This window comes from Saccostrea cucullata, unplaced genomic scaffold (genome assembly GCF_032062105.1).
Source record: "Saccostrea cucullata isolate Sc308-1 unplaced genomic scaffold, CSIRO_AGI_Scuc_v1 ctg6470, whole genome shotgun sequence".
Classification (NCBI taxonomy): domain Eukaryota; kingdom Metazoa; phylum Mollusca; class Bivalvia; order Ostreida; family Ostreidae; genus Saccostrea; species Saccostrea cuccullata.
Window position 1 is genome coordinate 21,904 of NW_026929274.1, and position 14,793 is coordinate 36,696.

Here is a 14,793-nt window from a genome sequence, read left to right on the forward strand (position 1 = left end):
CTTTGGGGATTTTGGCATTTTGCCAAATTGAGAAAATTACCATTTTAGACCCTTTTTCAAAGCGATTTTTTAATACTTTGCACACTGATTTGAAATTCAGGAAACAGTGCATTGTATAGATGGTACATAAGTTAGTTTAAACACATTAAAATATTTATGGGACACTTAAACATTTTTTTTTAAAAGCTGATGAAAAAGTACCCAAAATCTGCAAAATTTCCGTATTTCAAGGAACATATGCACATTTCATTAAGTTCATATAGAAAAGAAATGTTCCTTTCTACCTCTTTTGATGTCATTTATAGTAAAATTAGTCCATATCTAGGAAAAGTGTCATGTAAAAATATTCACATCCCATTTACAAGAGCATTAAAAAATGTAAATCTGTTCTTGGATAGGTTAACTGTTAACACCTGCACAAAATGCCCCCCCCCCCCCCCCCCCTTTCGTAAAATTGACAATTTTGAAGTACATGTAGACTAACCAGGGCATGTTTCAAGTTTCCTGAAACTATCCCCTTAGATTGAAACTAATATGAAATAAAATTTTCCCTATCCATTCTCTATTACTATGGAAACTGGAATGCAAGATTTGTTCTCATGGAGACAGGACTACCAGATTTTTAACCAAAATGGCTGCGTTTAACGTTACAATATTCCCAAAACTACACTTATTTACTCTTTTATAAAACCTGTGTACTGAGTTAAATGTGAATGTGAACTTTTTTTTTTGGCATCTTAAATTTGCATCTTTATGATGTTGCAAAAATATAATGCATTTTGTAATGCTATGTCAAATAATTGCAAAACCTTGTGGCTTTTACTTTTTCAAGATTTGGTCAAACTTGAAAAATTCTGAAATGAAACTAAAACAAGCAGGACATTCATAATATTTTACTCAATTCAACTTGTTACTTTGTATAATTATTTATTAAATTGATGGGCAACTGCAAACCACAGATACTTTGGATGAAGTCAAAAATTTACCCCCCCCCTTCTGATTCTTTCTTTTAAAACTTAAACACAGCTTTAAACTTGAGAAAAATTACATTGGTTTAAAAAAAATCACATCCTCTTGGGTAAGTTATCTTGGATTTAAACATAAATATCCAACAATGAAAAACTTTAAACATAGTGTTTGGCATATAATAAATAATTAGGTTTGCAATGGATCTTTTGTATTCTGTAAAGTCAGTTGAAAGAATGCCCCCCCCCCCCCCCCCCTGAGACGCTGTCCCTCACAAGTATCATTTTAAGGAAGTTCTTCCTTTCATTTTACTAGGTTCCTGCCAACATTTCATCACACCAACTATATCAATCTCCTTTTCTTTTTTTCACATGTAAATATAAATTCTGAAAACAAGAGAACTTTTCGCTTTTTTATTTTTTATGTATGCAACATTTAGAGTACATGTATTCTCAACTACGGTACATATCATTAGATTTACGTGACAAATTCTACTGTTTCTGCTGCTCTGAAAATCTTGTCTCTGATTTTTCAATTTTAGAGTTTTTGTTGGTCAGGCATGTACCAGTAATGACCTACATTGACATACGCAATTAACACTGATGATTAGTTAATGAGAATTATGCTGAGTTGAGTTTTTTTGGCAAGGTACAGGAAAAAGCTTGATAAGTTCTAAAACATATTGTTATACAGCGCCATCACATAAATATGATAAACATGTTCCTATTATATTTGAACTTTGACATCTCAAACACTGATATCTTGAAGACAGTGGGTACAAGTATGTTGAAGTAGGTTGGAATTCAGCTTTCACTTGCCTGGTTTCAAACCTAAAATATGGCATCCCTTCTCAACCTGCAATGGTAAATAATTAATTTAATTAATTAATTAATAAACTAAACTTATTGTTGTAAAATATATTGCATTACTGTAACAATACACATGTCACTATAATAAATAATTTACCCGGTACTTACTTTAATTCCTGCACTTTGCAATATACACTGATTTCAAGCTAATTAAATGTGTATGTAATCCTTTAGAAAGTTGTTTTCTTTATTCTAGTATAATAATTCTTCTGTTACTGGACAGGTATTAAAGTTTGTCTAAAAAAAAAGAAATAAGCAAGGTTTAGAGTTAGATATAAAACTGAAATATTTTTTAACAATTTAAGGACAGATGATACAAACAAACTTTTGTCAAAGAATTTGAAAGTAACAACTGGGGTCATGTTTAAATCAGTAAAATTAATAACTTTCTTCAAGTACTTTTTAATTTTTAATTCATATTTGCATAAAAATGGAAATTGAATAAAAAATAATTTAATAAGGATAGTTTCAAGAGGGCAGACTTTTGAACATCACAGAAGGTTTACAATTTCTTAATATTCTAGAAATTTATTAATAGCATCATTAATTTGCAATTAAATTATGCCAAAAAATATATACCAATCCAGGCATCCATTTTTTGTTTGTATCATCTGTCCTTAATTTACGTTCATATTTTAAGAATGGTTACCTTGAAAAGAACAAAATCTAGGCTGTCTACTTTCTTGCAGATTGCACTTGAACTTCAGTCATGGCCTATTTGGTCCTGTTTTGGTTTACTGGTCTTACTTTTCCTTTATTCATCTTATATGATAAATCCTTTGATGAAAAAATGATGAAAATAATTATTTTCTTAGGAACATGATCAAAAGGAAAATTCATTTCATTCATACACAGACATGTTCATGTGTGTGATCATCTTACCAGTAGTGAATATTTGCCTGAGTATCAAATAATTTGTTTAGAATATTATAAAACATGGTCAGTGTGTACATGTATAAAACAAATATCATTATAAATCAGAGGTGAATATTCTACATGTACATGTATATAGTTTTATTATACCCTCCGCTTGAAAAGTGGAAGGGTATACTGTAATCGGTATGTCCGTCTAGCTGTACGTCCATCTGTCTGTACGGCTGTCTGTCTGTTACGCTTTAGGGTACCCATCTCTTATTATCCGCAACTCCTCTTATACCATTGCAATGAGTGAAATTTAATGAACCTTTCACAGAATCTTTATTACATATTGCCATTGTGCACCTCCTATTTTACTTTTTGATTCGACACATATTTTGGGTTTCCCGGCCACAGTAAAACATGGATTTGTCATCAGTTATAACCATATGGGAGGCAGGGGGTATCATTTAGTGAGCTCATTGCTCACAGTACCTCTAGTTAAATTTTGTTTTAACACTAATACATAAGTACAAGTGTACATATATATTTTTTACTGTTTGCTATTTGAAAAGATTATTATTATTCACACAAAATTGAACTATAGATTATACAGTACTGGTACTTCACAGATGAATGAAAGAGTCTATATAAACAAAAATAACTCAATATTTCCAGTGCATTCTTAACCTAGATCTATTTTGTCAATACATATAGTACAGTTTTGGATAGATATATAACAAGAGGCCCATGGGCCACATCACTCACCTGAGCACTAAGGGTAGGAAAAAGTAGAAAATGGTTTTTTATTGTAAAGTTTAAATCCAAAAGTAGTCCCATGACCAATCATGGATTTGCTATTTTTTAGAAAATGATTTTTAAAGAATTTTCCTATATATGATCTTTGAAAACTTTGGTCGGCCATTTTGGCCCCGCCCTAGCCCCGGGGGACGTGATTTGAACAAATTTGAATCTACACTACCTGAGCATGCTTCCATATAAATATGATGAATTATGGTTTTGTCATTCTTGAGAAGAAGATTTTTAAAGAATTTTCCTATATATTTCTATGTAAAACTTTGGTCGGCCATTTTGGCCCCGCCCTCCCCCCGGGGTCATGATTTGAACAAATTTGATTCTACACTACCTGAGCATGCTTCCATATATATGATGAATTATGGCTTTGTCATTCTTGAGAAGAAGATTTTTAAAGAATTTTCCTATATATTTCTATGTAAAACTTTGGTCGGCCATTTTGGCCCCGCCCTACCCCGGGGGGTCATGATTTGAACAAACTTGAATCTACACTACCTGAGCATGCTTCCATATAAATATGATGAATTATGGCTTTGTCATTCTTGAGAAGAAGATTTTCAAAGAATTTTCCTATATATTTCTATGTAAAACTTTGGTCAGCCATTTTGGCCCCACCTTACCCCCGGGGGTCATGATTTGAACAAACTTGAATCTACACTACCTGAGGATGTTTCTCCATAAGTTTAATCTTTCCTGGCACAGTGGTTCTTGAGAAGAAGATTTTTATAATATGCCACCAAATTTTCATTTATTCCCAATTATCTCCCCTTGAATGAGGGCGTGGCCCTTCATTTGAACAAACTTGAATCCCCTTCACCCAACGATACTTTGTGGCAAGTTTGCTTGAAATTGGCCCAGCGGTTCTTGAGAAGAAGTCGAAAATGTGAAAAGTTTACAGACAGACAGACAGACGGACAGACAGACGGACGCCGGACAAAATGTGATCAGAAAAGCTCACTTGAGCTTTCAGCTCAGGTGAGCTAATAAATTTAAAGTTTAAAAGATAGAAGCTATTAAATAAAACAATGACATCAAAACAAACATGCTGTTTTCCTATTTTCTGCTTATGAACCATGACCACATTTTGCTGATATATAGAATACTATTTAAAAAACTTAGCTACTTTATGCTTGTGCTCACACATTATAAACGTTTGATGCACTTTTTTTTTATAGAAACAAACTTGCTGTAGTTAAATATTTTAACAACACAATTCTGTAAAATATGTGCGTAATGCCAATAAAGAATTGAAATAATAGGATAAACAATGAATGAAAACTGACAGAAGAGGAAATTTATATTATAAAGATAAATAATGCTCACTTAAAACTCTCTCTCAGCACATCATAAAAAGTAAACCTACTGAATGGCACAGATTTTATACAATCTCTATACAGACATTTATATTTCGGGGGGGGGGGTTCAGCTGTATCAGAAAATGATGTTTATATGCTTTCAAATTCATTTTTATTAATAAAAATAATTAATTCATTGGTCAGAAAGTCAAACTGTCAAAAGGTATAGCTCGCTTAATTTGATAAGGACCACTGACCACTACCGGTAAAACAATTGTGTATTGTAAGGCAAATAAAATTAAGAAAATATGCATTTGTTAATCTTGATATTTTTGTAATGCTCAGTATATACATAAATTTACCTTCTGTCTTCATTGTTTAAGATGTCTAGCCTTCTTTTCTTCTTCCAGACTGTATCTTTTGCTAGAAAATGTTCATTGCTGTTTACTAAATACACATTGTACCTCCAAACGTTAGAGAGTAGTTCAAAGGGAAGTAATTGTAAGTAAAATGCTTCAAAATGTAAAAAAAAGTAATCTTTACCTTTGAATTCCTTTTACATCTTGAGTCTCCCACCAATATTTTACATATTTTGATATAATTAAATATCAGCCTTTCATAATTAATTATTACTAAATTTGTAATCAGTGTGCCTTTTTTGTTTTAAGCCTCCATATTTTCATCAAAACACAACAAAACTTATTTTCTCAAATTCAAATCTGTGCTCCATAGCAGTAAGCCAGTTATACATCTGAGTTTAAAACTGGCTAACATGAGTTCCATTTTAATCAAATGCAATGAAACTTCACACATCGATAAGATAAATGTTTTTATGCCCCGCCATGAATATGGCCGGGGCATATAGTGTTTGACATGTCCGTCTTCCGTCCTGTCCTTCTGTCCTTCCGTCACACTTTGCGTTTAGCTCTGTTCAAAGCTAAGTTTCAAAGATACTATCAAAGATATTTTCATCAAACTTCATATGCTGATAGATATTGATGAGAGCTATGCAACTACATCAACATTTTATGACCTTGACCTTTCCTTTGACCTTGACCTCACTTTTCTTAAATTAGTGTTTAGCTCAGTTTTAAACATACCATTCAAGATGGTGTTATCAAACTTCACATGTTGATACAAACTTGCACTGATGATGCATCTCTGGATGAACACTACCAGACTTGCTTGGGATGCTGGATCTGACCTACCGGTACATTTTCCAGATGAGTGACCAGGTTAAAGTTTTTGGAACAGGTCCATTTCCAAGGAACTATAAGCCCTACCAAAACCAAACTTGAACGGATGATGCATCTAGGGATGAACACTACCAGACTTGCTGAGGATGCTGGATCTGACCTACATTTTCCAGATGGGTGACCAGGTTAAAGTTAATGGAGCAGGTTCATTCCTAAGGAACTATAAGCCCTACTTCGACCAAACTTGCATGGATGATGCATCTAGGGATGGACACTATCAGACTTGCTTCGGATGCTGGATCTGACCTATATTTTCATTCCCAAGTAATTATAAGCCCTACCTGAACCAGACTTGCATGGATGATGCATCTAGGGATGGACACTGCCAGACTTGCTTCGGATGCTGGATCTGATCTATATTTTCATTCCCAAGCAACTATAAGCCCTACCTGAACCAAACTTGCATGGATGATGCATCTAGGGATGGACACTACCAGACTTGCTTCGGATGCTGGATCTGACCTACATTTTCATTCACTAGTAACTATAAGCCCTACCTGAACCAAACTTGCATGGATGATGCATCTAGGGATGGACACTACCAGACTTGCTTCGGATGCTGGATCTGACCTATATTTTCATTCCTAAGTAATTATAAGTCCTACCTGAACCAAACTTGCATAGATGATGCATCTAGGGATGAACACTTATCTACCAGACTTGCTTCGGATGCTGGATCTGACCTATATTATCATTCCCAAGTAACTATAAGCCCTGCTTGAACCAAACTTGCATTGATGATGCATCTAGGGATGGACACTACCAGACTTGCTCCGGATGCTGGATCTGACCTATATTTTCATTCCCAAGCAACTATAAGCCCTACCTGAACCAAACTTGCATGGATGATGCATCTAGGGATGGACACTACCAGACTTGCTTCGGATGCTGGATCTGACCTATACTTTCATTCCCAAGTAACTATAAGCCCTGCTTGAACCAAACTTGCATTGATGATGCATCTAGGGATGGACACTACCAGACTTGCTTTGGATGCTGGATCTTAACTACATTTTCATTCCCTAGAAACTATAAGCCCTACCTGAATCAAACTTGCATGGATGATGCATCTAGGGATGGTCACTACCAGACTTTCTTCGGATGCTGGATCTGACCTATATTTTCCAAACAAGCAATTCAGCTGCCACACTATTCAAGATATTCTGATCAAATTTTATACACATACAAATTTTCATGTTGCTTTACTAATATATCCTCGGCGGGGCATTCATGTCCTATGGACATATTTCTAGTTTTTTTTATTTATTAGAAAATATGTCGATCTGTAATCTTGTAAAATTTGTATGTGGAGGAGGAACATTGTCTACGTATCTTTTGAATGACCCTCGTTCATATGTTTCTAAAAGTTGAAGAGATAAAAACCGGAGCTAGCACCAGGTTTCGTCGACAATTAACATTTCAATGGGCTTCCATAGATCTTAGTAAGTCCCATTTACAAACCACGTGAACATGACTACAGTTAAGGATTTAAACAAAGAGGAAATAATTTAAAAAGAAGCTATTATATATTGTCTAGGTAAGATCATGATATAAAATGTACTTTTTGTTGAGTTAGCAATGCCAGGTCCTGTGTACCTTGGAAAAGCATGCAGGTAAATTCCAGGCCTTTTACCTGTTTATAATAATTTGTATTCAAACAATCGCTGGTTGTATCCGGTCGATATCTCAGTATATTACATAATAATAACATCCAGGCAAAAGTCGCATGCATTATCAGTTAAAACTTTTCACCTTTTCATGTTTATCTTGCCACAAGAATTGATTTAGACAGGTAGGTGTATACGAGACATTTAAAATAGTGAGTATAGTGATGCCCATATACCTATAAGACTAACCAAAAAGAGTCTCCGGCTTATGTCGGTATCCTTGGATTGATATTTTGTTTTAATTAGGTAGGTACTGTGGCTAGTTTTGAAGGGACGGGGAATAGTGCGGAAGTCAAGTATAGTGGATGTCATCAGTGGTTATAGAGGATACACAATTTCAATTAGGCCAAATTCTTGGACGGAATATATAAAAGAGGTTGATAAGAGAAAAATTATTGTAAGCACGGGGGCCAGACGCACTATTTGTCATTTTTAGGTGTTTCTATACAATTAAATACATGTATAACGTTACGCAGGCCTCAGTGTATTACGGAAAGGGGGTTGGTTGCGGTTCCCTACTCTTTTGATGAATAATCTTTTACTGACATTATTTTAAAATGAACATTTTAAAATTTCATTTATTGACTGCCTTTCCTTGTCTACTCTTTGTTGTAGTAAGGTGGATCTCTGAATTCAGGAAGAAAAAGAAAAATCGTGTAGGTGGTGTAGTAGTTCTTTTTTAAACCTATATATTTCTTTCAATTTTTGGGGATAAACACTTTTTAAAGTTGTTTTTGCCTTGTTCTGAATATTGATACCCCGTGTATAATGCTGATATGCCGCCTACCGCGTCTGGTCCCCGTTTTCTGATAACATGAATGTGATTCCCAGAAAAGATACCGAAACCGGATGTATGGCAATGAACCGATTAAAAAATATGCATATTACACTAAACGAATTGAATTGTTTTTATTACGTGGCCGATTTCAGTATGTCTTAAAGATAATTAATTTTAACTGGTATATGTTCAATTCCAGTTTTTACAGTATTATATATAATTGTGTTTCAGCGGTATTAATGATAATACTTGTTATTTTCGTAGATCCATATTATTCGAATTCTATGTAGAGAAGTGAACAGACATTGGCTTACATCCATGGGTGTTTATAGTAAATTCTATGCATGAAAATTCAAGTAAATGAAAAAAAGATGTAATAAATGTAATCGGTGAAAAAATGTCCAGCAAGCCTAAGGGTTAAATATTTTAAGGGGTTGTCGATCGAGATCCACCTATGAAAAGATTAATTATGATTTTTTAAATATAATTATATATTTGGAGTAGAATTCTTTGTCTGTATACATGTACACCTCAAACGTAATGTACTTGGACATTTTATTATCATTATAAGTCAGGTTTTTAAAATTTTATTTATATATTTTTTATTTAAAAAACTATAAGCCATGTTATTATATTTTAGACTTATATCGGCCATCGTATTTTATTCGGATCATTGCAATTCAGTTTGCATTCTTGAATAAATTTTGCATAATCATGATAATGGGATAATTGATTATTGCACACAAAATATCATTTTGCAGAAGTGCACATTATTAAAGCATAAACATGTATAAGCACATACATGTACTAACATGACTTTTCATAATTCTTAACTTCATGTTCTACGAAATCAATCAAATGTATTAATTTAATTTCTTTGTAGATAACAAAACAGAGATATGTCTGTAAGTATTTTCGCGTATATTTAGTGTTACATGTATATATTCTTAAATTTGAATCACCTCGATGGGTTTTTTTTTATGGAACCTAAATGATTACAATATTTATCTTGTCAAATGAAGTAGTACTAATACTCGTATTTGTAAATTCTTGTGTAGCATGTTCACACAGATTTTTTTTAGTCACATGGATCTTTTTTACGACAAGAAAAAGATCTATACTTTTTTTTTTTTTGGAAAAATCGATGTATGTTTTCAGCATGAAAAGAGTGATATTTGTTTTTATATTTTATTTGATTTTGTGTGTGTGTGTGTGTTTTTAAATGAAAATGTAAATGTTGAATTATTAAAGAGTACGATGCTTCATATTTTAATTTACTGTTCAAAAATACAACACATAAATACCTATCAAAACATATCAAGAAAATTCAGATTAACATTTAATTTTTTTTTCAATATTTAAGAAAAGAATATTTTTCAAACTTATGAGTAAATCATTTTGGAAACAATTTACGAATACATATAGGATAGATTTTAAAAAAAATGAAAAGAAATTTTGAATATACAAAAACTGCTTGTCTGTAAGATTTGAACAATCCCAATTACATTTTAAAGTTTTCTTTAAAAAATAAATAAAAAAAAAAGAAGTCATGTTCACGGTTCAATGCATGCTGCAGATTTTACACTGAAGTTCATTGTCATCCTGATATACTATAGGGTGCAACAAACACGTTTTCTTTCACCTCATTACGCACCAAAAGATATTCGATATCATTTGCACTGGGCAATGCATGACCAAGTAAAACAAACACAAATGCACATTCAATGAAATAAAAGGAAAACAAACAGAATCAACAGCGTAAGATATTTGAGTATGTGTACTGCAAGCTGCACAGCGTAGTCCGAAATATCTTGATATGTTTTTCAGTCTTTTTTTTAACGATTTTGGCATTTTACATGCCATGGAAAAATTTGGATCGCAGAGATATCGAAAATCAACCCGAGAATGCTGCCTCTTGTCAGAGGCGGGGAATTTCCAGTTTTCGTAATGGCGCCGATTCTGATGTTACCCTAGTATGTAAAATATCAAAATCGTAACTTTGTCAAAATCGTGAAAAAGCCTGGAAAACGTCAGATATTTTGGACTAGCCGCAGCGACCAGCTAAAAGCAATCACGTGAAACGAATGAGAAGAGGCATATATTCTTGAGATAGGAAAACTGATATGGCTTATTAACGAGTTGAGTTCAATTTTACCACGCAATGGTTATCTTATTTCAAGGATATTGAGTCTTCAGATTTAATCGAAAACAACTCATAAAAGATTTAAAAGAAGTTTCTTTACTTGAGTACATATTCTCTAACCTGTTGCCGGGCGTAGACATGAAGTTATAGCCATTTATCTGTAAAATATGAAAAATTAAGCAAGGTGACTAGGTAGGAAAAATCCAGTTATTGAAATGTTGAATATAGCGGGAGGCTGTCAAAAGAGAAATTTCAATGCAAAATATTTTAGTAGGCACATTATTGTTGGAATATTTCTTAATTCCTACAGTTTTCGGACTGCTTTCATATCGATAGCTTCCTCCTTTCTTTAATCTAAGACAACATTTTTCTCTGTTTCAGGACAAACCACCTCCATATCAGCCCCCTCAAGGTTATCCACCACCTCAACAGGGTTACGGCCAGCCCCCACAGGGTTACGGCCCACCCCCACAAGGATATGCCCCCGGACCACAAGGATATCCACCACCCCAACATGGATATGCCCCACCCCCACAAGGATATGCCCCGCCCCCGCAACATTCCCATCACACCAACACGACAGTAGTGGTAGGGGGAGGGGCACCAGCACCTGTTGTCATACAACAGGTGCCCGAGAGGTACAATAGGGTTTTTTGTTTAAAGGAGATGGGTGAACTTAGCGTGCAGAAAGCCCACTAGCTTCAGATATATAAAAACTATATTCAAATTGTGAATTTAGTATTTATAGTAAAGTTCTTATCATTGTTTTTATGAAATCATGATAAACAAAATGTTTTGAGAATTAATTTATTCTTTTATTAACAAAAAATAATGTGGTATCCATTGGGTTCAACCCTGGCAATATATAGACTAGCATAACCACTACGCTACACAAGTTCTGATGAAGTGTGGCATTTAAATCATGCTTGTGATATGACTATTGACTTAAGGGACTTCAAGTATTTCTTGAAAAGATACGAACGTTTTGTCATAAAATTATATTTTTAAGGTATCCATAATTTTGGAAACCAATATATGTATGTTTGTATGCAAACAAGATTAACTCTCGCCGAAAAATAGTGTTATAGTGTGAAAAAATGCGGCCCGTGCATTTTTTCAACCTTCATGAAATTTGAATGTTTGTTGCGCTATGGGCTTATCTCACGTCATGTTCACCCGTGTCCTTTCATTTAGTCTGTCCAAAATATATAACCATCATGCAATATTTAATACGCGTATCAAATTCTGCGACTGATCTACGTCGTTAAAAATAGGTTGCAATTTTTCGTTCGCCAAGCGCCACGGCCCGGCATTTTTCAGTGAAGTTTGTGGGTCCTTCGGTTGAGACCTCGAAAACCGAGGCCCCGTATCACGGCAGGTGTTGTTAAATTACGATCAGGATCCATCACTGCTCGATGGCCGAGTATTGGTCTAAATTTGAAATCCTTCACCAGTATAAGGTGTCGTCTTAATGAGAGTGAAAAAATTATTCTCGAATTGGACGTAAAACAACATCGTTACAATCAATCTACTTTACAGTTATAATTATGAGCCTTTGAAAAAAAATGATATTGTTACAAACCTTTCCTTCTAGAACTATTATGACATATCCTGCGTTTATTTATTTACTAAAATTATTTAAAACCCATTTATTGAAAACAAGTGACCTTTTAAGTACATTGTACATGTACTTATTAACAGCATCCTTAAGGCTCGCATGGTTTCAATTTGTTTTTTTAACAGCAATATTAAAAAGCTTCAATTACGGATACTGGTACTTAGTTGATTTTTTTCCATTGTACAAAACACTTGGAATGTAAAGCAACCATCAGAATTTCGGAGCGTTCCAAAGATGTGATTTTAATCAGATTGCACTTGCACATTTCCTTTTCCATACGACTAAAATATTGGCATGTATTTATCTGTTAAAAACAGTCTTTGCTATCTATAAAAAGATTTGAACTAGCAAACAAAATATGGATACTTATGACGAGAAATCCGCTTCCAACATTTTTCATTTCATGGCAATTCTTGTGTTTAGGCGGGGCTGCATTGATTATGTAATAAATTGCCTTGTTTAAAATCTGTTCTCCTGGGTATTTTACTGATAAAATAAGTGCTTGGTTGTGAAAAGTATTTGTGTATAATAATTTTTTTTAAAGATTTATTGCCCCAGGACTAGGGGATTAGGTATGGAGGGGCAGATTACCTCGTATTTTACCCGGTATTCTAGTGAATTATTTCTTTTAAATGTAAAATCTTCTTCGTGTTCTTGTTCTGCGGTTTTAAGTAAACATTCAAGTGCTATTGTACAAAATGCATGTAATTTTAGTAAATGCATCTACTTTTTAATTTACTAAATAGAGTTCTGAACTAAATATGTTATTGATTACATTCATATTTTTTTTATTTTTAAACTGTTCGTTATCTTTAAAATATTTTATTAATTTCTGATTGTTTTATTTTTCTTAATGCTTTGGGGGAACATGTCTATTTTTTCGGGGGGGGGGGGTACATTTATCATACTGATACTTTACAATAGTGCAATATACTTTACATTATGCAAATAATGTAAAGTGCGTCATTTCGACTTCTGTTGAATCATACATAACTGAATCTACACCTTAAACAGCCCGAGACCACTAGATTTTCTGACGTCAGCATAAATTTGCATGTAAATTAGCTATCTGTTTACTTTACCTACCGTGCTACTGAATGAGCCGCAATGCATTGTGGGCACAGGCACCTGACGTTACTTATTTTTCTTTTAATAAAAAAAATATACCCATACCTAAAAATTAACTTTTATTATTAGGTATGGGTATATATTCTTTTTTTATTAAAGGTACCTTGGACACAGATTTGAAGTTCATTTTTTCTGTATAATATTACAAATTATATATTTTCATAGCATTTCACACAAAAATTAATTAAATATCTTATTTCATTTAAAAGTTATTGAAAAATTAAAATTTTTTGGCGGGTTTGATTGACCACATCCTTGCACTTTCACAAATTTTAACTTTATTCTTTAATCCTCAGGTAAAGTGGAAATCTTGTTGTGTATTAATGAAAAATATTAATACTATAATCCAGAAAATTCAGAGAAGACATGTTCGAAAGCAAAACAAAACACACAATTTAGTGTCAGTCCGTGCAGTTGTGGTGAACAGACTTTGGCGATTTAACGCACCCGGTGAATCGTAAACACCAAACAATAACAGAGCTCTAGCCCTGTTTACAAAAACTGTGTACATAACACAAGTGTGCTCGATTGGCAAAACTCTGTACACAACGGAATGACGATACTTGTAAAGAAGTTTTGCTTTCTAACATGTCAACTAAAAATTGTTTTTCTGGATTTAAGTTTTTTAAAATATTTCTCATTAATACACAACAAGATTGCCACTTTTCCGAAGGATTAAGAATAAAGTTAAAATTTGTAAAAGTGGAAGAATGTGTCAATCAAACTCGCCAAAATATTTAATTTTTTAATAACTTTTTAATGAAATAAGATATTTAATTAATTTTTGTGTGAAATGCTATTAAAATATATTATTTGTGATATTATACAGAAAATATTAAATTAAAATCTGTGTCCAAGTACCTTTAAAAGAAAAATAAGTAACGTCAGGTGCCTGTGATTGCGGGCTACTACAAGTACCCAGCTGAGTTGAAAATAAAGGGCAACTTGAATTGTCCATAGGAAACTTATTTTTATACCCCCCGCAAACGAAGTTAGGGGGTATATTGGAATCACCATGTCCGTCTGTCCGTCTGTCTGTCTGTCTGTCTGTCTGTAGACGAGATTTCGTCCGGACCATTACTCAGAAACTATTGGAAGGATTTGTCTGAAAATTTGTACACATATTATTCACCATATGAAGTTGTGCACCTGATATTTTCATCTTGATTAGATTATTATTTGAATTTTACAGGTGTTTTTTCATTTTTATTTTGTGGTTTTGTCTGGACCGTTTCTCAGAAACTATTGCAAGGATTAATCTGAAAATTTGAACACTTATTATTCACCATATGAGGTGTGCACCTGAAATTTTCAACTGTTTTTGTTAATTTTTTTGCATTTTACAGGTTTTATTTTTTATTTTAATTGACTTGTTCATTTTGGGCTCATGTATAAGGTTTGA

The 14,793-nt window shown here is 33.4% G+C and overlaps 1 protein-coding gene and 1 long non-coding RNA gene across 2 annotated transcripts; one reads left to right on the forward strand and one right to left on the reverse strand.

Moving 5' to 3' along the window:
• Positions 1-1,348: 1,348 nt before the first annotated feature.
• On the reverse strand, positions 1,349-5,207 carry LOC134280268 (uncharacterized). The gene is made up of 3 exons (XR_009994874.1): positions 5,164-5,207; positions 2,485-2,612; positions 1,349-1,821 (listed from the first exon to the last, which is right to left on the reverse strand). It is a non-coding gene; the product is annotated as an uncharacterized LOC134280268 (long non-coding RNA).
• Positions 5,208-7,730: 2,523 nt separating this feature from the next.
• LOC134280269 (postacrosomal sheath WW domain-binding protein-like) lies at positions 7,731-11,344 on the forward strand. Its single transcript, XM_062762671.1, has 3 exons — positions 7,731-7,849; positions 9,386-9,407; positions 11,027-11,344. Exons 2-3 carry the CDS (start codon positions 9,402-9,404, stop codon positions 11,342-11,344), a joined length of 324 nt encoding a protein of 107 aa, XP_062618655.1. The 5' UTR covers positions 7,731-7,849; positions 9,386-9,401.
• The last annotated feature ends 3,449 nt before the right edge of the window (positions 11,345-14,793 follow it).